This window comes from Lissotriton helveticus, chromosome 7 (assembly GCF_964261635.1).
Source record: "Lissotriton helveticus chromosome 7, aLisHel1.1, whole genome shotgun sequence".
Lineage (NCBI taxonomy): Eukaryota > Metazoa > Chordata > Amphibia > Caudata > Salamandridae > Lissotriton > Lissotriton helveticus.
This window is the reverse complement of record NC_136068.1, coordinates 471,221,337-471,241,934: the sequence shown is the minus strand read 5'-3', so window position 1 is coordinate 471,241,934 and position 20,598 is coordinate 471,221,337. Positions and strand designations below refer to the sequence as shown.

At 45.0% G+C, this 20,598-nt stretch overlaps 1 protein-coding gene across 1 annotated transcript in view; it reads left to right on the top strand.

The window, feature by feature from the left end:
- The window catches only part of LOC144768626 (importin subunit alpha-5-like), a 92,410-nt gene extending 73,660 nt beyond the window's left edge, over nt 1–18,750 (top strand). Inside the window, exons 6-10 of the mRNA XM_078652436.1 lie at nt 3,446–3,709; nt 5,256–5,489; nt 7,371–7,553; nt 8,773–8,922; nt 15,451–18,750. Of these exons, the coding sequence (XP_078508562.1) occupies nt 3,446–3,709; nt 5,256–5,489; nt 7,371–7,553; nt 8,773–8,922; nt 15,451–15,486 (867 nt within the window). The 3' untranslated portion in view covers nt 15,487–18,750. The remainder of the gene's footprint in view (nt 1–3,445; nt 3,710–5,255; nt 5,490–7,370; nt 7,554–8,772; nt 8,923–15,450) is intronic.
- Nucleotides 18,751–20,598: the final 1,848 nt, after the last annotated feature.

Here is a 20,598-nt window from a genome sequence, read left to right as displayed (position 1 = left end):
CCCTGCGACATAGAAAGACGCTGATGTCAAAACCCCTAGACCTTTGAAAATAAAGCCTTCTTTAACCCCACTACTTGGTGTCAGTCGTCCCTACTCCCACGCCCACACTGTCCTTGAGTGCTTCCTCTTGCCCTCGTTTTATTAGCCTATTCAAGTCTGCTAATTTCCGGTCAATCCCTGATGTAAAGTCCGCTAATGTTTGAAGTACTGTTAACTGAAGATCCATTTTATGAGATTGGTATTGCATTGTGCTCAATAGCGCCGCCCAAGTCTTATTGTTTTTTTCCTTTGTTTCTGGATTTGCACAGTTTGTTTGTATTTTTTGGTCGTGACAAATTCCTCCCATTCTTGTGATGCTAAGAAAGACATATCACCATTAGGGTTATAGTTACTTTCATGAAGGAACGGCTCACTCCATTCTGGTATTCTAATGTCTCGAGATTTACCTTGAGACGTTTGTGGTATTATGGTTTGTAATTGGTTAGTTGACTGGTGTGGGGTAATGGAGGTTTTTTTTTTAGCGTGTTTTGCTCCTTTGATTTATTTTCTGCCTGGTTGGCTGTTTTGCTGGTGGTGGTTTCGTGAAATCTAGTTGTTTAGTTTTATCAGACTAAGTTGTTGCAATGCTTTGCATGTTTTTGAGGCACCTTGTGTCTCCTCTGCCTGGTAGAGTGTTTGAATACATTTAGTGTCTGTTCTGATTTGTGACCTACCCAGCTGTTCCATTTCTGGAGTTTCAAGCTCACTCCCCTCTGTGACTGCTTTTAAAGGGCTGTGGGGGTTCTTCGTAGTTGTACAGTGAGCTCACCACGATTTCCTGCTTCATCTGCCTTTGGTCAATTTCAATTGCCCTTATTTGTTCTTCATGACTGTATCCATTGTCTTTTTTGTTTGTAAGCCCCATAGTTGGTTCCGGCTTGTCATTTTCTTCTATTTCTGGATTTTGTTGCAATTGTTGTTTCCTCTTCCCTTGGTTTGGGAAGATTATTCTTAATGAATTAACACAACTGTTTAATTTGGTCCCCTTGTTTGGCTGTTTGTTGGTTGCGGGAGTTGATCCTGGTTTCCTGGTTGCAAAGGAGTTTGCAGCCCTTTTTATTTCTCCTGTTTTTGAGAATATTACGGTCCCTGGGTCTTTTAGAAATGAGAACTTGGTGTATATTTTGGGCTGGAATAAGGTGAGGTTTCTTGACTGCGGTGCGCCCTTTATGCATATTAGGTCAAGCGTGTCGGGGCCTGAGCTCAAGGTAGCTGTTGAGTCTCTTTTTGCCTCCATTTTTATTCCCTCTTCTGATAAAGATTCTGTTAATGATTTCTTTTACTGTGTAGTTGAGATTTTTTAAATTAATAATTGGTGAAGGTGTTTTGAGGGAAGATCGGGGTCACGTTGGCCTCGTCGGTTTCTTTCTTTTCTAACTTCCCACGTTTTGTTTTTTGCCCAGGCGAACTGCCACCATTGCTGCTATCCCCGTTTTTCTCCCTCTTGTGTTCTTTTTTTTGTTTTTTTTCTGTGATCTTAAATTGATTAGCAATTTTCTTTCTTTTCCGGACCTCATAGTCTCCTACTAGCCTGCTAGCTGTAAGTCTGGGTCAATCCTAAATTGTTAGCGTCAAGATGCTTTAGGATTTTAGCCAATTCCAAGGTGGAGGTAGTGGCTCACCCTCTTCTTGCACCCCCGCAACTCACAATCCGGGCTCTCGCCTATCCTCTCCTTTCTTCCCCTCTCCCTTTACTGCTCCCGGGTGTTGTCAATTACTGTACTCACTGCGGTTATCGAGTCCTGGCCTTAGATCTCCGGCCTGATGGACCTCTGGCCCCTCCACCTGGTCCAGGCTCTGGGCTCCACTGCGCTCTCTGCCAGCTGTTACTCACTCTGCCACTCAGCCACCTCCTGCGGGGGAGGGGGGCAGGTGTCCACTAGCAGCTGCATCTTAAAATTGCTGCAGTACCGCCCCAGGGGTCCTGCCTCACCGTTTTTCCTTGATGCAATGACCAGGGTGACCCCTGTTTTGGTGGCAGCAACGGTATCTGCAAGCTGTGGACAACGCTGGCTGATAAAGTCCTGCAATGACTACCTGAATTTCCCAAGTGTTCCGTGGGAGTCTAACCGTGATTAGCCAGTCGGCCCGTCGGTCCCGTCTGCCCCGTGCCCCCCCTCCCTCTGGAAGGGCTGGGGGGGGGCAAGGTTGGCACAGGCTGCACGGCACGACTGAAGGCCAAGGCTGGAGCAATCTACACAGCTGCATGAGGAAGCGCAGAGGGTGCAGTTTCACAGCTCCGCAGCTCTCCCTGCAGTTTGCCTCCACACTGCGTCTGCTCTTTCTAAAAAGCACGAACTGGGGAATCAGACAGGACTAGAACTGTCATCCGCTGTGTCAGCAATTGCAGCAGTGGGAGCGTGGTCATCCGCCCCAAGCGGCCAGCAAAATGAAAGGTTCGCTGTGTGTCAACCAAATGTCAAGCTGTCAGGCGGGAGGGTGGTTTCTGTACTTGTGGTTCCGCTGCTCTATGGCTCCTAAGGCTCGCGTGGGGATTGTTTGAGGCTCGGTGCTTGTCTCTCTGCCCCCTGGTCGCGGCTCTCCACACCTGCGTCTCTGCGCGCTCGCCACCCTTGCCTCTACCTCCGCTCCGGCCCGACACGCCGAACGGGGCCAGGTGAGATCGCGGTGGTGTCGGGCGGGCGGGACCGAGTTGGCGCCGCGAGTCAAGAATCACCCCTCCACTCCTGCCACAAGAGTTCAGCTGGGGGGGGCGGCTGCACCACCGCGGTCCAGTGGAGCCATGGGGTCTTACTCCTGCTCTCGTCAGTAAGTCTGCGAATCGGCAAACTGCAACCCGACTAGTCTAGCACCATTCCTAATGGCTGAAAAGGTGGTACTGAGAGCTTGAATTTACAAATGTTGGCGCTTGGAGTAGTAAGTAGGGACTTGACCTGACAAGGTGTGGTTGCTTTGTGGTGGGTGTGCAGGCCAAGTAATTAAAACTTCCTATAGAAAATGACAGGAAATGAGTGATATCCAAGCTCCCAGTGCTGATCTAGCCTGGTCAAGAAGCCAAATGCTGTCTATGTATGACTCCTTGATGGAGAGGAGCAGGTGGTCCCCATCGCGTCTAAAATTTGAGGTTTGTGTGAACTATGCAGGTGGATGTATCTATAGCCTCAAGTTGCATGATTCAGGTTAATCATGCAATGAGGGCTGCAAGGGCTTCTCGAGGGACTGCTTGCCCAGTTGTGGTTTAATGATCCAATTTTTAGCCAAATAGCCTTGTAGAATTTGCCAGTGCTTCAGATATACAGTGGTGACATCCTAAATTAGAGCATTCTCCAATATTTTCTGTACCTATTCCTTTGTAAGCATAGGTGGTTGAGCGAGTTCTAATGGTACTGGTCACTGGTCTGACATTAATTTCACCCTTCCTTAGTTTCACGAGTCTTTCTTTCAGGTTGGCTTCCTGTGCAAAATCACCTGGACACTAAGGAATCTTTGCAGGAATAAGAACCCTCATCCTCCAATGGAAGCCGTTCTTCAGATCCTGCCAGCGCTAATAAAGTTGCTTCATTACGATGACAAGGATATGTTATCGGCCACCTGCTGGGCAATGTCATACCTAACAAATGGCTCAAATGACTGCATTGATGTCGTGGTGAACACTGGTATCGTGGAGAGACTTGTCCAGCTGTTGGCCAGTGAAGAGTTAGCAATTTTGGTATGTACAGATTCTCTCCTTTAATTCTCAGATTAGGCGATTGGATAATTCCTTGATTGTTTTGTGCTTGAAATAACTGATTTGTTTTGGGTTAACTTGCTAGCTTGTGTCCTACTTTAGGGTGGAAAACATGACTGACCCAAGCTTTCCATTTCTCTGGTCCATCACTGGGGAGATGGCCATTTTCAGTTTCACATTAAACATAGCTGTGGTTGGTTGTGCATGGTTTACGTGGTTCTTCAGGAGTTTGGGGGTGGAGAACAGATCTCCGCCTACCTCTATGGGATTGACAAATGGCACCTTATCCTGGTGATGCACTCACTGATTGCTCTTCTACATTGAGAAGGAGCTCCTTGGTCTGTCAGACCAGAGGGAAAGGCAACCGGTTTCCATTTCTTTCATAGTTCTGGTGCGAGAACTCCATCTTGACTGATCCATGGTTAACTTGCATCTTTGTTTGGATTGGGTAATTTAACATTCATTCTGATTTCAATCCCTTAAAATGGATATCTGATCAGTGGGTGCAACTATATATTCCTTTCGGGGGCAGTTCTGAATACTTTAATGTAGTTTATGATTCTTGGCTCCCAAACAAAGTACCCTTAGCTTAAAAAAACACCTTCCCAAAAAGTAATTTCCTTGAATCTAAGGACTACAAAATACAAGCCTAGTTCTACTTGTAGCCTTTGCTTGGGTGTTTGAACTTCAAATGCGATTCCTAAATTAATCTTTCCATTTGGGTATGTCTGTGATTTGCCTTGTATTTTCATCATGGTTCTGTAGATGCAGACCAGGATCTATCTTGGTTGACCAAAATTGAGGTAGATCCTTGAACAGCAGGCATGGCAAAGTCTTTCTAATGTTGCGTTTGTTCAGCTGATTACCCCATAGTGAACAATAGCTAGGCTTCGTGCACCAGAGCATCCATGCTGCTCAGCAAATGTTCCATTATAAAAACACCACCAGCTGCATTGCTGTCAATCAGCCATGCTTTTGTTTCAACCCCACCATGCAGCTTTCTTGTCTCTCTCTCTCTCTCTCCTGATAAATCAGCTATTCTTAAATTTAGGAAGGTATTGAAAGCGCAACTGTAGATGGACTGATTATCATTACTTTCTAAAAGCCTTTCCCTTCATCTTCTCGCATGCCTCCCACCAGATTATTGACCCACCTACCTAGTGATACCGGATTATCTGTTAATGTTTTGCCTCCACCAGGGAGCGGTCTAGCACAATCTTGGGTGAATTCCTTCTTTTATTAAGCAGTTTGCATTGATTAATTTAATTAGCTTGTATTTAACATAATATTCACTTGAGTAGATTAACTGTGTTGGTGCCACTAGTCCTGGTCGATCACCAACCGTATCCTCTACAATAGCTAAGATCCAAGTGAAGTGCTTCTATGGATTCATTGTGTTTTTAAAAGCATTTATTAATGCTACAGAGCACAAGGATCTCCTATATCATTGATTATAGATAACTTTTTGGTTCTAGATAGTGAGCACCTTTGTTCAACCTAAAAGGTAAACGTTGTCTTCCATTTCCAGACTTCAGCTCTGCGTACAATTGGGAACATTGTCACTGGAACAGATTTCCAAACACAAGTGGCCATCAACTGTGGCGTATTGTCGGTTTTGCCCCAACTGCTGCGCCACCGCAAGCAGAGTATCCAGAAGGAAGCGGCATGGGTGTTGAGTAATATTGCTGCTGGGCCCTCACAGCAGATTCAACAGATGATCAACTGTGGCCTGCTCCCGCCACTAGTGGAGGTTCTGAGCAAGGTAATGATGCACGTCTCATCTTAGTTTGTGATGAGTACTGGCAGGTGGCTGCCTCTGCGCGAACAAATTTACATTTTCATACCTGAATGGACTAATGTTGAAGGCTAACTATCCTGTAAGGAATATTATAGACCACTTTTCGGGCTATTGTAACTTTACTGCCATTATTGCTAAAGTTTCAGTGTTGGAGGGAATTGAGTGGGTAAGGGTTAGTGCAGTTCACTCAATCCGACTCTTCTGAGTCAGTTGTGGAAACAGTCAAAGACACATGCAAGATGGATAGTAGTCTGAAGTTGCTGCTTAGACTGTATTCTCCAGTTTACAATGTACCATTTGCCTGTTACTAGATCATTAATGGATGGGATAATGGTGCTGTAGGGTGCTCTATGCTCAACTTCATTTTAGTTCTGATGATTACTGACACTGGTGTTTACAGTAAATTTTGTGCAACAGTTTAAATTTAGTTCTGCACCTAGAGTAAAAAAATAGCCTTTTTGTCTTCACTAATTTCGTGGTCATAACCTACTTCAAGTGGTGAATGGATTCTGTTTGGAAGTAGTATTGTGTATGGCTGCTTTATCTTTCTAATCCAATGACTTTCAACAATGCAAGATATGATCAGTTGAATTGTATGTAGATGAGCAATCCATAAAGTTGCATCTGCCTTACTTTTCTGGGTGACCGTTTAATCTTCGTTTTGTGGGCTGCATTTTCTCTAGCTGCAATCTTGCTTTCTCTGTAGCTGCCAATGTAGCTTTCTCAACTTCCTCCTTAAAATTAGCATTGTCAGTATCCAACTTAAGTGGACAAAAGGAGAACATTAGTACTTGAATTTTAACCACATTCAGCCCCCCATCCTGCCAAAGAAAAGCGCTATTCAAATATTCTTTGGTCACGTGGACAAGCTGCCACCCCTTGACCCTTCTCAAATGAAAAAGTTCCTCTGAGGCTGGGGAGTACTTTCAATGCTTTTACTTCAAGAGTTATTCCTGCAGTACCTTCTATTTTACATTTGGATTTGTCCTACAATCTAAAATTTAATATACAATTCTTTTATCTAGAAAAGACAATGTGCTTCTATAATCTGCTTTAATAATGTATTTAAGCTTACTGTTGGACTTCTGCTGCTTACAAGAAATGGGCACCATGTGGCTCTAGGGTTTCCTGATTAACAAGTTCAGTCTACGGTGAAGGGAATCTAAAGTAAAGCATCTGAGCTGAAAGATCCTGTGCCTTGTAACTGGAAGCTCATGTGATCCAACCTTCGGTAGTTGCTAGAGCAGAACACCTCTAGGCAGCCTCTCCGCTTGCTAGGTTTTCTCTTAAACACTTGTCTGGGATCATTGTTAACTAAGACCATGTTGGATGTTTTCAGATTGTCTGGACATTTTGAGAATTACTCTGTCTAGAGCCACATTGGGTTTGAGGCTAAGTGAGCACATCTGTGGGAATAGGAATTGCTCTAGACTGCAATAACTGTACTCCTGATTCTTGTATCTAAAAGATTCAGATATTGTATTAAGATTTTGTACATGGAGCAGTAAATGGTCATCTGGAGTTTATAATCCAAGGGCTTAGTTTACCAAATTTCACTCTTGTTTTCCTAAATTCTTTCTGTTTAGAGTTGTGCACCATTATCTATTTTATACTGTACAATACTACAAATGTTTAACTTTGTAACCACTACATAAGTGCAACGGATTTTTAAACACCATTTTAGTTTCTTTTACTGTTCTTGGATGGGAGAACTGCTAATGCATATATTAGTTTGTTTAATGAGCACAGTCTGTTAAAAGTTTTTGAAGACTGGGGTGGATATGTCTGGCATCAGTCATTGAAGTGTTGGCACTAAACCTTGCAATTGTCCATTCTTAATCACAGGGTGACTTGGAAGCTCAGAAAGAGGCTGTGTGTGCTGTCACAAACTACACCATTGGTGGGACGGTGGAACAGGTGGTTCAGCTGGTCCTGTGTGGAGTGATGGCTCCTTTACTAAACCTGCTCACTTGTAAGGACAGCAAAGTCACTTTGGCCATTTTTGATGCCATTTCCAAGATCTTCATGGTGAGCAATCTGCAATGTAGGGTTATTGTAGCCAGTATGAGAATGCTGGCATTGGCCTTCAAAGACTGGTCTCAACTATATATTATGCAGTGCTCCGATACACACTCTGGTAGGGCAGTGCTAGAAAGTACTTAACAGTGTAGATATCCTTAAGTAAATGTGGTTTTAGTCTTAAGAGTGTGGGGCTATTGGGAGTTGGGATGATGGGAATAAAAGGCACTGTGCAGTGCATCAAGAGATTGTTGATCTTGTAAAGGTGAAGGGTGCCATTCTTCGTTCCCCAGGAAGCCGTGTAAAAAGGCTTAGGTTGCTGTAATTCAATGGTGGTTAGTAAGGGACACAGTTTACTGAAGTTCTTGGTCAAGGCTGCTTTGATGTACAATCATGACTAGGGAGGTCTGGGCATGGCTGACTTAAACAGTAGGGGATTTATGTTTTGGACATTGCTACCGAGCACAATCAAACTCGCTTCCATGAAGAGTGGCATAATTGGAGAGATCTAAATGATACAAGTTTAGTGGCTTTGAAATTGGTGTGGATGCTGCTAATATTCAATGGTGTGCTAAACTTTAAACACTGGATTAAATGTGTACCTTTAGTTTCCCATGGGTAGTTATTGAACCACTTGCCCTAGTTTTCATGCAGCCAGTGTAGCTGAATTGGGATTTTGATGATTAGCCTGCATAGGTTAGACTTGTCTAATTGACCTACCGCCTTTTCAAGAGCAACTGTTTGATGTCTAGTAATTGGCCAATACTGCTTCTCCATCAGCCCACCTTATTTTATTTCAGTTCTGGCAATTACAGATGTGTTTCCCAGAATCGAGATCAATGGCCACTCTTTGGGTTCCAGATTTTATACACTTATCAAAATTGCTCTTCTGCACTGCATATAAACACTTGCAGTCATTACTACTTGCCATCCTCCACGTGTGTAACTTGTCAAAGCTGAACTGGTGACCTTGTGGGATTTTTTTCTAATCCTTTAAAACCAGGTTTAATTTTAAGCGTTGCTCTTATTTTAACTTGCATCTGTAGTTTTCAGGGATGGTTAGTATTAATGAAATCACGCCACAACACCTTTACTGGTGCTGTAGAAAGCGTGTGATCTATACTGAATAAATTGTCAGTGGTGCTGACCATTCCTCTAGTTTAAGTATCTTGGCTTTCTTTCCAACGGTGATTCTGTTTCTTTAAAGCTCACTTCCTTTGATCAACAGGCAGCGGAGGAGCTGGGAGAAGTGGAGAAGCTCTGTTTCCTGGTGGAAGAACTTGGTGGCTTGGAAAGCATCGAAGCACTACAAACCCATGAAAACCACATGGTGTATCGAGCTGCTCTCGCACTGATTAAACAATACTTTTCATCAGAGGTTTGACTCCGGTTTGCTTTTAGTTTAAGTAACTTTAAGACCTCTTCTTTAGTATGTGTAGAAGCTCATTGAAACTGTTTTACCTACATGGTGAAGCCATGTGTATCCGATAAAATAAGTACAGAAGGGGAGCAGAGACCACTTTTACCTATCAGCTTTTTCATGGTATTTCGTCTTGACACTGACCAAATTAGTGTTCTATCTTGTACATGGAAATGTAAGGGAAGAATTAAATATTTGTCAACATGTCTTAGCATAATGTTTCAATGTATACCTAACATTCTCATTTTTGTTGTTTTTCTGCTCCTCGAATGGGGAATTATACTCCATTATCCAATGGGATACAGGAGATTAAAATGTTGATCCGAACCATGTTCAACCTTAATGCACTACCTCAAATGGCATCAATTCATACTGATCCTCACTGCTGTAGTAGTAGCAGTAACAGCTGTTTGGTGCTTTTATTATTTTTTGGGGGTGGAGGAGGGTTAGAAAAACCGAATTGTCAACATGTCAAAGTCACTTGGCCACTGTGTAGCGATATAATCCATTTAAATAAAAAAAACATTTTTTAGTAAACCTTTTATTGATTTTCATCGCGACAATCAAAAATACATCACATTTACTCAACATTCCTCCCCCCCCCCCGGTGAAATGTTTATTAGTTGGTTCCATTTCAAGTCCACCATTTTACTGATCAATTTCCATGTCCAATGTTCCCCCTGTAGGACACGATGAAACTGCAACAGACCGATAATCCACAGGCATTTCTGCACTATAACCGACACTGTTTACATACTATATCTAATCAAATGCACAAATAAGAAACCCCTTCCCCCCTCCCTTCCACTGGTGTGTTCCATGTATCCACAACAATTCAATAGTTAAGGTTTGTGTTGACTTAAAGCCAGGATGCCCTTACAGGGTGTTGCAGTTCCCCCTTGTGCCCCATCCATCTACTCCCTGTTTTCCTCAGTCGATTGGCCTATTAGCGTCTGGACCAACTCCTCCCATGCCTGTGCCGCGTCCAGCGCCTTCATTCTGACGTCGCTCCTGCTGGAGGTGAACTGCACACTCACTACCAGCCCACTTAAGTAGCTCGGCCTGCCATCTCTTAATGCTGGGACCCTCTTTCGATTTCCAGCGCATCTTTATTTCCCATTTCGCCAGCACCAGACTCATATCTACAAACTTACTTGTGACCTTCATCTTAGAAGTGTGAGAGAACCAGTGCAGAATGCATGTAGCCATATCAAAGTACAACTGCGCTCTGTGATTAAATTTAATAGGTCTCCCACTTCTTCCCAATAGCTTCCCAAGTTCGGGCACTCCCACAACATATGCTGCAATTCTGCTCCTACTCTTGTGCATCTAGGACACATCACATTGTTAACATTATAGTATTTCATGATCTTGCCAGGTGTCAAATACGTTCTATGTAATATAAAGAAATGCACCAGTTGGAATCGTGCGTTCCTTGTGCCCTTCCACGCCCTACACAGGGTGGGCTCCGGTATGGGCTTCCCAATGCTCTCCTACCATTTTATTTGCAGTGTATCTAACGGGGCTAAACCCTCCGTCAACCTCCTCGAGTACAAGCATGTAACTGCTTTAAACGTACCTGAAGCCATCACCACATACTGACATGCCATCATTGTTGTAGGCTCTATTAATCCCCCCCCTCCCAATGCTTCTGTATTGCCCGCACCTGGGCCGCATGTATCAGAAAACCTCCCCTCTGGAGATCAAACCTCTCCTGCAACACCCGATAAGGGAGCAGTACGCCATCCTCGTATAGGTCCCCTATCACTTGGATCCCTGTCTGCTCCCAGTCCCACAATGACACCCAATCTCCTCCGTGGGGCAATGCTGTCAGCATCCCTAGTGGTATCTCAGGCGCATAGGGGTGCTGCACACCCGCTCTCTGCTGGCTCCTATTCCAACACCACCTCAGCCTTCTCTTCCACTGTAAGATCTCCCAGGCCCAATTACTGTTGCATTACTATAAAGGATAGGACATGTCTTGGAATTCCCCTACCTCCCACAGATTCAGGGCCCCGGAATTCCCCGGCAACCGCCTGTGTAAGAACCTGTAGTTGGGCCGCTATATAATACAATTCCAGGTCAGGAACCGCCAATCTGCCCTCCACCTTTGGTCTCCTCAATGTTTTTAGTGCCACTCTGCGCCTCCCTGACCCCCATATGAACCCCACGATCATGGAATTCAAGTTGGTGAAAACTGAGCATGGCACCCATCTTCAACAGGGCTATCCTCCCAATCACCGACAACGGGAGGGTACTTCAAAATGCCACGCTTCCCTTTAGTGCTCGTATACATCGCCCTATATCGCCTTCTAACATATCACTGGCTCCATGATAGACATGCACTCCGAGGTACGCTAAACAAGACGGTTCCCACCGCACTGTCTGCGACATCCTAGGTGCCGCCCTCCCTGGTCTCACTGGAAATAAACATGTTTTAGACCAATTAACCCTCAGTCCTGAAACCGTCCCAAAATCTGATAGCAGGTGTGCCGCCCCCTCCAATGCTTTGTCCGTATTTGCCACAAACAAAAACGAATCCTCTGCGTATAACTAGATGTGCTGCTGCTCTCGTCTAAAAGCTAGGCCCTCATACCACTGTCCCGACCTAGCCCTCGTTGCCAAGGTTTCTATTGCTAAAGCAAATAACAGCGGGGAAATAAGGCAACCCTGCCGTGTCCCACGGGCTACCGCATATCGGGGAGAAACCATCTGCCCTACCTTTACTCTAGCTACTGCCGAAGTATATTGCACCGTCGTCCACCCCACAAACGCCTCACCCAGCCCAAAGTGCCCCATCGTTTTATACAAATATGGCCATTCTAGGCTGTCAAAGGCCTTTCCTATGTCCACTGAGAGGATTGTGGCCATGGGTGAGCCTTCGCAAGCTTCTCCCAAGACCCTCATCAGCCTCTGCACATTGGTGGTAGCATTCCTGGTAGGGATGAACCCCACCTGGTCTTCGTGGATCAGGCTAGTCCTATGCTGCAGCAGGCGCGATGCCAGGATCCGACTGAGTATTTTATAGTCTGTGGACAACATGGACAATGGGCGGTATGCTGCCGTGCCCGTATCGTCTCGTCCCAGCTTTAATAGTGGAACAATGAGGGCCTCTTGCATGGTCATCCGGAGCTGTCCCAAATCCCGTGCCTCACCATAGACCTCTAGGAGCCTTGGTGCCAATATGTCTATATATTGCATATAAAATTCAATAGGTAATCCGTCTACTCACGTGGTCTTATTCCGCGCCATCTGTTTAATGGTGCTCCTAATCTCTTCAAGCGTAATGTTTCGACCCAGGTGTTTCGCCTGTTCTTCATCTAGCTGTGGGAGTGTTACACTCTCCAAGAAGGACTCCATATCCGCCTCGTCTGCAGTTAGTGTGCTCTCATAAAGCTTCTCATAGTACTCCCTGAACCCATGCATGATCCCACTTTGTGTATAGACCGCTGTACCTTCATCCGACCCCAGTGCCAAGATCGGGGAGCCCTGCGGTATCCGATTCGCCAGCCAAGCTCGTAGTGTTCCTGCCTTATCGCCTTCCGCATGTGTCTTCTCAACATACTTCCTATAATCAAAACAGCGCAGCCTCTCTACCTCCGCAGCTAGCTACTTCTTAGCCTCCAATACGTCTTTCTGGCATTCCGGGTGCTCTGCCCTTGCTTGTTCCGCCACCCTCAATCGTTGGTCCGCTTTCTCAACATCCTGCAGCAGGGTTTTCCTTACTCCAGCCTCTCTACCTCCGCAGCTAGCTTCTTAGCCTCCATTACGTCTTTCTGGCATTCCGGGTGCTCTGCCCTTGCTTGTTCCGCTACCCTCAATCGTTGGTCCGCTTTCTCAACATCCTGCAGCAGGGTTTTCCTTACTCCAGCATACTTGCTTATGCATATCCCTCTTACTACCACCTTAAAGGCGTCTCATTCCACCGCCCTAGTGGTAGCAGTGCCTGCGATCTCATTAAAGTAATGAGTTATCCCCTCTTCCACCTCTCTACTGAACACTGGGTCATCTAATGTCTCTGGGCGCAATCACCATGTGGGTATTTCAGCCTTTTCTTTCGTCCAATGCAAGGTGATCAGCAACGGGTTGTGGGTGGAGAGGGTCCTAGTGAGATATTCAGAGTGTGTTACAGAAGGCACTACCAATGGGGAGCACAGTATTGCATCTAGCCTAACATGAAGCTCGTATAGTGCTGAGAAATAGGAATAATCCCTTGGCTGCGAATGATGTGACCTACGTACATCAACCAATTGCCACCTAGCTTGCCAATCAAGCCTATACTTGGACAATCTATGAACCGGTGAATCTGGTAAGGGGGGGTGCGACCTGTCCTTGACCGTGTCCACTATTGAATTAAAATCTCCCTCCAAGATTATCGGGCCCGCCAGGAAATGTGCCAGCATGCTGGACATTCGATCCAGAAACCTCGCCTTATCCACATTTGGGGCATAAATACTACACAAGGTTACCTCCCTGTCATACAAGCGCCCTTCAACCCCAACAAATCTGCCTTCGCCATCTATCGTTTATTTAAGCACCTGAAAGGGGACCCCTGCCCTGACCCAAATCAACGCCCCCTCGCAAACGCCGAATAATATGTGCTAAAAATCTGCCCACTCCACCTACGCTGCAATGTTAGGCCCTCTGACTTAAGATGGGTTTCTTGGAGCAATGCTATATGTACCCCCCTCCTGACCAGATATACATGGACCTTGTGGCGCCTTGTCATTGTGTGTAGTCCCCGTACATTCCAAGTAATAAATCGCAAATCAGGTACTGCTCGCATCATCACAATTCCGCCACTTCTCCTCTCCCTTAAAACCATTGAACACACCGGTGAACCCCAGGCCCCAACCCCCCCCCCCCCCCCTCCCCTCCCTCAGAACCGGTCCTAAAACAAAACTGTTAGTCCCCATCCAAACCATTCCAACACACACCTCATAACTAAGCCCAGCAGTAGTCCCTGCAGGCATACATTAAGGGCAACGGGGGTGGGTGGGTGGGGCCTAGTGCCAATGGGTGACAGCTCTCCCAAATTCATTAAATATGATCATGAAAGTTATTGCCTGGTGAAAATTGGCAAACACGATTTGGTAAGACCCACTTACTCTGCTGGTAGTACACATCAGTTTCTCCAAGTCTACTGAGCAATTACTTCAATTAGTAAAAAAGAATTGTGAGAGTCAGTCTTTGCTGGAAAACAAATTTGCTTTGACTATCCCTGAACTTCAAAATCAGGCGTAGTTTTGAGGAGCTAGAGTTCAAACAATCCCCCTCCTTGGCTTAAGAGGCTTAGAAGGGCTTTCATTTGATTCCCAACACCTGTTAAGTAGGTACAATTCCCTCACGTATAGTACGTCTTGCTAGAGGATGCTTAACTTGTCAAAGTGGCTTTAACTCGGTGTGGGTTTATCTTTATCAATAGATAATGGGTCCTTGCACACAGGTTAGAATTTAAGGGTTTTTAATATTGGTGATTGGATAAAGGTGCCATGGCCCATACCTCTCACTATAGACCAAAATATAATCCAATTCAAAGGGCCTCATGGGAGATCTCATGGCCAGAGGCATGCCTTTTTATCCGCAGTAGGATACTAAAACTCAAGAAGTTGACTGGACAATCTAGCCATGAAACGTGTTTTCAAACTGGAGGTTTGAGATGCAAGCTTTGTTTTGCTGTGAAAGGCTTTACTTGGCATTTTGATATATTTGAGATGGTAGCTGGGCTGTTCATTTTGTTGCACATGGTCCTACTCCTAAAGTCCAACCTGTGGTAGTGCCTTCAAATATTTTTTTTCTTTTTTAAAGGAATTATTTGACTTGGAAGCTTGGGCTTAAAGTTGGTTGGCTTACCCTTAGGTCTCGAAAAGGAGACGGTCTGCAGATCACAGCTAGCTTAATATGGCACTGACTACTTTTCACTCCATGGGTAGCTGTGATGCTCAGGCTATTGGGACAGTGGTGGTATGAATGGCTTGCAGTGTTCACACAAAGAACTGAGGTAAATCATTTTTAAAAAATATTTTTAGTTTTTTAAGAAGTCTTGCCAACACTTATGGGGCAAACTAGTCAGGTGCAACCTAGCACTGCTAGTTCTTACGAGGTGGTAAATTTAGTACGTAAGTGAGTAATAGGCTGTACATTATTTACCGCCCTTAAATGACAGAAGTGCTGTATGACATATTGGGCTTTGATTAAGGTGCTTGTTTGTATACTGCAGTATGCAGAGCATTCCACTGTGTGCTTCAAAGTAAGCATTTGGCGCAATGAGCACAAGCAGTTTTCCCTCTAGGAAATTTTAGGGTTATCCATAGTTTTTGATCTCTGGGTTCATATTACTCTTGATGAATTCGTTAAATCTAGATTATCTTGACCAATTGTGAATATATTTGTAAAGTTTGTGCAATTTTTATACTGTCTAATTTGTAGGTTCTTGTCAAATTTATCGTGTATTTTCCTTTTTAAAATCAAACTTTTTCCATGTAGGAGGATGAGGACAAGGACGGTGTTGCAGGAAGATGAGGACGGTGTGATTACAGTCCGGCGTGGCGACTACCTGGGAGTTATCTAAAACGATTGAGAAAGCACAATGTACTTTGATACCATAAAGAAAATCGGAGGTGCCTTAATACATGAAATGTATGACTAACGCACTGGAATCGGAAGTTTGGCGTCTCTCCAACCAAAAAAAGAAGAGCGGATTTTCCCGAACGCGACATGGATTACAATCCTTTATTTTTGTTTCTTGTTTGTCTGAGCAAGTTCATTTTTTGAAATTCTCCTCTGCTGATAAGAGGATTACCAAAAAAACCTCCTCGTTTTGAAAGTTTCCTTTTGTGGATGGAGACTATTTAGAGGGGCAGATAACACTTTCCCTGTCTGCAAAGTGAGGGCTGAGAAGGCTGCAGCCTACCACTGCAAGTTTATCTGTGATCTGATGAAGATCGATAGAATTGAAAATCCAGGTTTAGAGGTCCTATGTTTTTTCTGGCGGGTCCTGGTGAAGGTGGTCTCCATTGCTGCTGTTCCACCGAAACGCGATGGCCATTTTCCCTATATTGAGATCCAACTATTATGGTTGCATAGTGGACAACAGATATAATACGGCAGGATACTTTTTGTCTGTATTGAAGTTATGCATGTTTAGGATGAGTGTGTGAGTGTGTGTGGATGTGGTTCTCTACCTGGTATAATATGTTCTTTTGCAATTAATGTATTAATGTATTTATGGATTGCATTTGATATGTATCTAAAAAAAATTGTGATGTATATGGAATAATTTTCTACATTTAGAAAAATGATATAAAGAAATGAGAAAAAAGACTTTAAAATATAATAAATTGAATAAATAAAAAAAGATGTTTTGTGTATGCCGGTGCTGTCAGAGGTTATACCCTGTTAGAAAATACATATAGGTCAAGAGGGAGTTTCCTTTTTGTTGTTTATTTCTTCCCCTCTACGCCCTGACCTTTGAGTGAAGTTGAGAGGGTCCCCATCTTTTTCTATTCGGTGTTGCACTCGAGCCAGAGTCTGGTGAGGAAGGCTACACTTTAAAGTTTTGTAGTGAAGCTAAAGGTTCCGTTCATTTCTAAACTGGACAGCACTTTGGATTTCTTGTCATAGCACTTGGAGAAGAGACTTTTGGTCTCTTTTAAATTAATAAAGGTGGTTTTGCATAATCGTGTTATTTTGTTAGGATGGCATAGAAGTTAATAAAACGAAGATTTATTTTTCTCATAGAAAAAGCGGTGTGGTTGCTCCAACACCTACCTAGTCAAGTCTGTGTGGAATCAAAATTAGACCTGATACTGCACAACTTTCCTGTGTTGTAAACCACTTCCATTCTCCAAGAATCCACAAACTGATTCCTAAGTTACAGAAACCAACGTTGTTACTGTCTACTGAACAAAGTGCCTCCAATTCAAAGCATTCTTGCGGATGCCAGATTAGTGTTGATCTTCCTTCCATTGGAAGGCTCTTGTCTTGTGTACCTCACCCAAAAAGTCCATCCTATTGACAATTTGATCCTAGCATTGTGTGCCCCATTCTGCAGTTTGGCATAATTCTATACAAATTCAGAGGAGAGTTGGCCTAAGTGCTAGGGCAATTGACCTCTAATCTGGGGAACCAGGTTCGTGTCTCGGCAATGACGCTGAACGTCCTGTGATTCTGGGCAAATCACTTAATCTCCCATTGCCTAACAAAAATGAATGTGTTATATGTAACACAACTGGTGCTATGTAAGCGCTCTGATACCAGATACCTTTGGTCAAGTTTGCGCTATATAAAAACTGTGTTTAAAAAGAAAAAAAAACATTGTGAGGTTAAGGGCCCATATGTATAGATAAGTCTCCTTCATGGTACTTAAAATAACCTGCTTTACCAAACTGCCCAATCCCAGATCTGAATTGATGACCAGTGCTCCACTCTTGACCATTCACTTTACACAAAGCATGAGTATTCTGCCTCTAGGCAGGTCACCTTTCCATAGTTGTAGGATGGTCACCATTCTTTAGTATTAGTTTAGACTTCTCAACCTGCCCCTGGTATTTACAAATATTTTTGTCTTAGGGACAAGCCCAGAACTGGGGTGCAAGACAAACACCTCAGTGTTTTCATAATCTATATCTCGCATACTTTGGATTAGACACCACATAGCCCTTAACTCGCCCCCCCACCCTGGTCAACCCATATAGATTGCTAACTTCCCTGTGCCCCAACTTCAGCTGGTGCAAAAGGGTCCACTTCCTGTTCCTCCTCTCACTCCAGGGGGCTCAAACAGATCATTGGATAAATGAATTGAAACTCCCTGAAGTGTCGGACAGCAGGGTAGAAGTGTGCACAACTCCCAGCTGCGGCCTGTGCAGGTAAGTGGTGGGGATTTTTTTCAGACGATGGGTAAATTATGTAATTTTCCCTCATGGTCGTCTCTCTAATTCCTGCCCCAATGCTCTTACCTGCATAGGCTGCGGCTGACTACTTTAGTTCTCACATCAACTCCAATAAAGTTCTCTAGCGTGGTGGGAGCATTCAGAAGATTAACCTTGGGGGGTAATCTCGATCTACCTGTAGGAAGGTGGATATCTGACTATATGGTTACACCAATTTTTTTGGGTCTGCCTTTTTAGCTGGTTTTCGACTTAGTTAGCCTGGGGCCCTGATGAGCAGGAGCCCAGGCCATCTGCTCACTGTAGAATGGACTCCATGTACTTTAGGTACATCTCCAATTGGGTATTGGGTCACCTTATGATCCCCTGTATAGTGTACCATAGGTACCCAGGGCATAGGTGCATCCAAGGCCTACCAGGGGCTGCAGCATGTATTATGCCACCCTGGCTGGCCATCCAAACTGACACAACTGGCTGATCACTCAGCTGGGGCAAGGTCGTGTAATCACCCCTTGCTTAGGTGTAGTATCCCTATACCTACCATTACATATAGACACATATAACCTATAAGTCACTCCTATGGCAGGCCTTTACAATCCTGAAGGCAGAGTGCTTGGTTTCATGTGAGATGAGGCTCTCGCATGAGCTGAGCCTGTCTGCAGCTTTCGGAACCATGTCCTTATAGCTGTTCTATGATATAGCCATACCATATACTTTTAAGTGCATTATAATCCTCGCGGTTAATGCTAATTTTGGTTTGACTTTATCAAAACATGTCGTGTAAGGTGTCATACGCTTTGGAATACTACCCCCTCGCCAGTTCTGGCAACGGGGGTAGCATTCCACCCTTCTAGAGGGAGAAGACCTGTTGTTCCTGTTAATCCCGGTTAAAGTTAACCAGAGCCTCACCATCACAAAATGGATGCTGCTGCCACAGACACAAGTCTGACCTCCTGCTGCTGGGTGTCGTTCCAGCGAGGGAGGCTTGGACAATAGATTTCCTGCCTTGGGAGGTGCTAGCACCGCCCCAGACAGGCCATAGTGTATTGGGGCAGGGAGGGCTGAATGAAATGAGACACTGCCTGGGGCACATAAGGTGCTCCATGCATAGCCTGGTTCAAACCAGTTGCTGGGGCGCCCCAGCTCTGGCGTGAAACTGGACGAAAGGGATGTAACCCCCCTTCCCTGGTCCCACCCATAGGAGGGACCTAGCAGGTAATCCAGCCCCTCTGATTAGTATATAGGTAAGAGCTGAGTCTAGAGACTTTTGATTATCCTGAACTGAAACTTGGAACGAAACTCTGGACCTTCGACATTCTACTGCAACTAGAAGACTGAAGAATCTCCCTTGTGGTCAAGGAGTGACCACCTTGTGCAAACAGGCACCATCCAGCGATCTGCGGTTTGCTTTGTCGGAGCACAGAGCCCAACAAGAACTGGACTTCCAGACTTCTTTGACCCCGATCCACAGCAAAGCTGAGACCCGTGGAGGTGACGAGAGACGTGGGACCGGCCATCTTGGGAAACTTGCTCATTGCTACTTGTGCAGCTTCTGAGGCACCCTTGAAGTTGTGCATTGGGATTGAGAAGCCCCAGCCCTGAGCACCTTTTGCACCGAAGCACAGCCCTCCACACTTCACGAGTGCCGCGTGCGACCTGCTGGTACTTTTGTGCTCAACGCGTCTGTCCGGACCCTTGCCCATTGGCTAGTGGCCTCTGACGACAAACCTTTGAATTTACACCGCTTGCCTGGTTGCTCCAGGCTTGCCCCTGCTTTCCTGAAAAGGAAAAGCCCCCCCCCCCCCGACCTTGTTGGTCTGAAACAGAAGCCATCTTCGATTCCTGTGTGGGTTGCCTTTGCCAAGGCTTGATGACTCCAATCCGGAAGCCGACACCGCCAAAAGCAAGATCCTTTGCGGGACAGTCCGTATCTAGCTCCTGGTCATCGTTGACGCCTCCTGGTCCACGTGGCTGCAGAGACAAACTTCACGACATCACCTGATTGCTTCACGACATCGCCTGGTTCCTTCCTGGTCACTGGCTAGTGACCCAGACTCTGTCCCCTCTGCTTTCAGGTACTCTTCATCCTCGATCTGCCCTTGGATCCAACCGGACACTTCTCTCCTGGTCGCCTGCAGCATCTTTTCACAGGTCTCCATAGGATTCAGTGACGAAACCTGACATAACTTGACACCTATGCACCCGGCTCCTGTGGGTGAGGTAACGCGAGTACTCCGGTGCTCCTGTGGGTATTGACTGACTATCCAAGTGTCCTAGTTTTCAGTAGCTTTCTCCTAGTCCATCCGGAAGTGTCCTAAATCAACTAGTTTCTAACTCTTTCGTTCCCATTGTATTCCTATGAGAACCTGTGTGTGTGTGTTAAGACACTGCACACGCATCCTGTGGGCTTCCTGCTTCCTAACCTTTGTAAGTTCAGTGTAGCCCCAGCGATGCCCTAGGCCTACTCCCTGTTCGTGACATGGTTCTTATACCACTATTTTAGTATATGGTTTGCAACGCCCCTAGGGTTCGACTGTGTTTTGTGCAACTTATTGTATGATAATTAAGTATCTTATGTGCTTGTGCCTCTGACCTCAGAGTTCAGAGGGGTTGTGTTAGTAATAAATACATATATATTTTATATATAACCTGTGTGGTGTCCTTTCATTTGGTATTAAAGGGGTTACACATAGTAAAACAGCTGGCTTCACATGCTCTTTGAAGTTTTAGCCTAAGACTGCTTTGT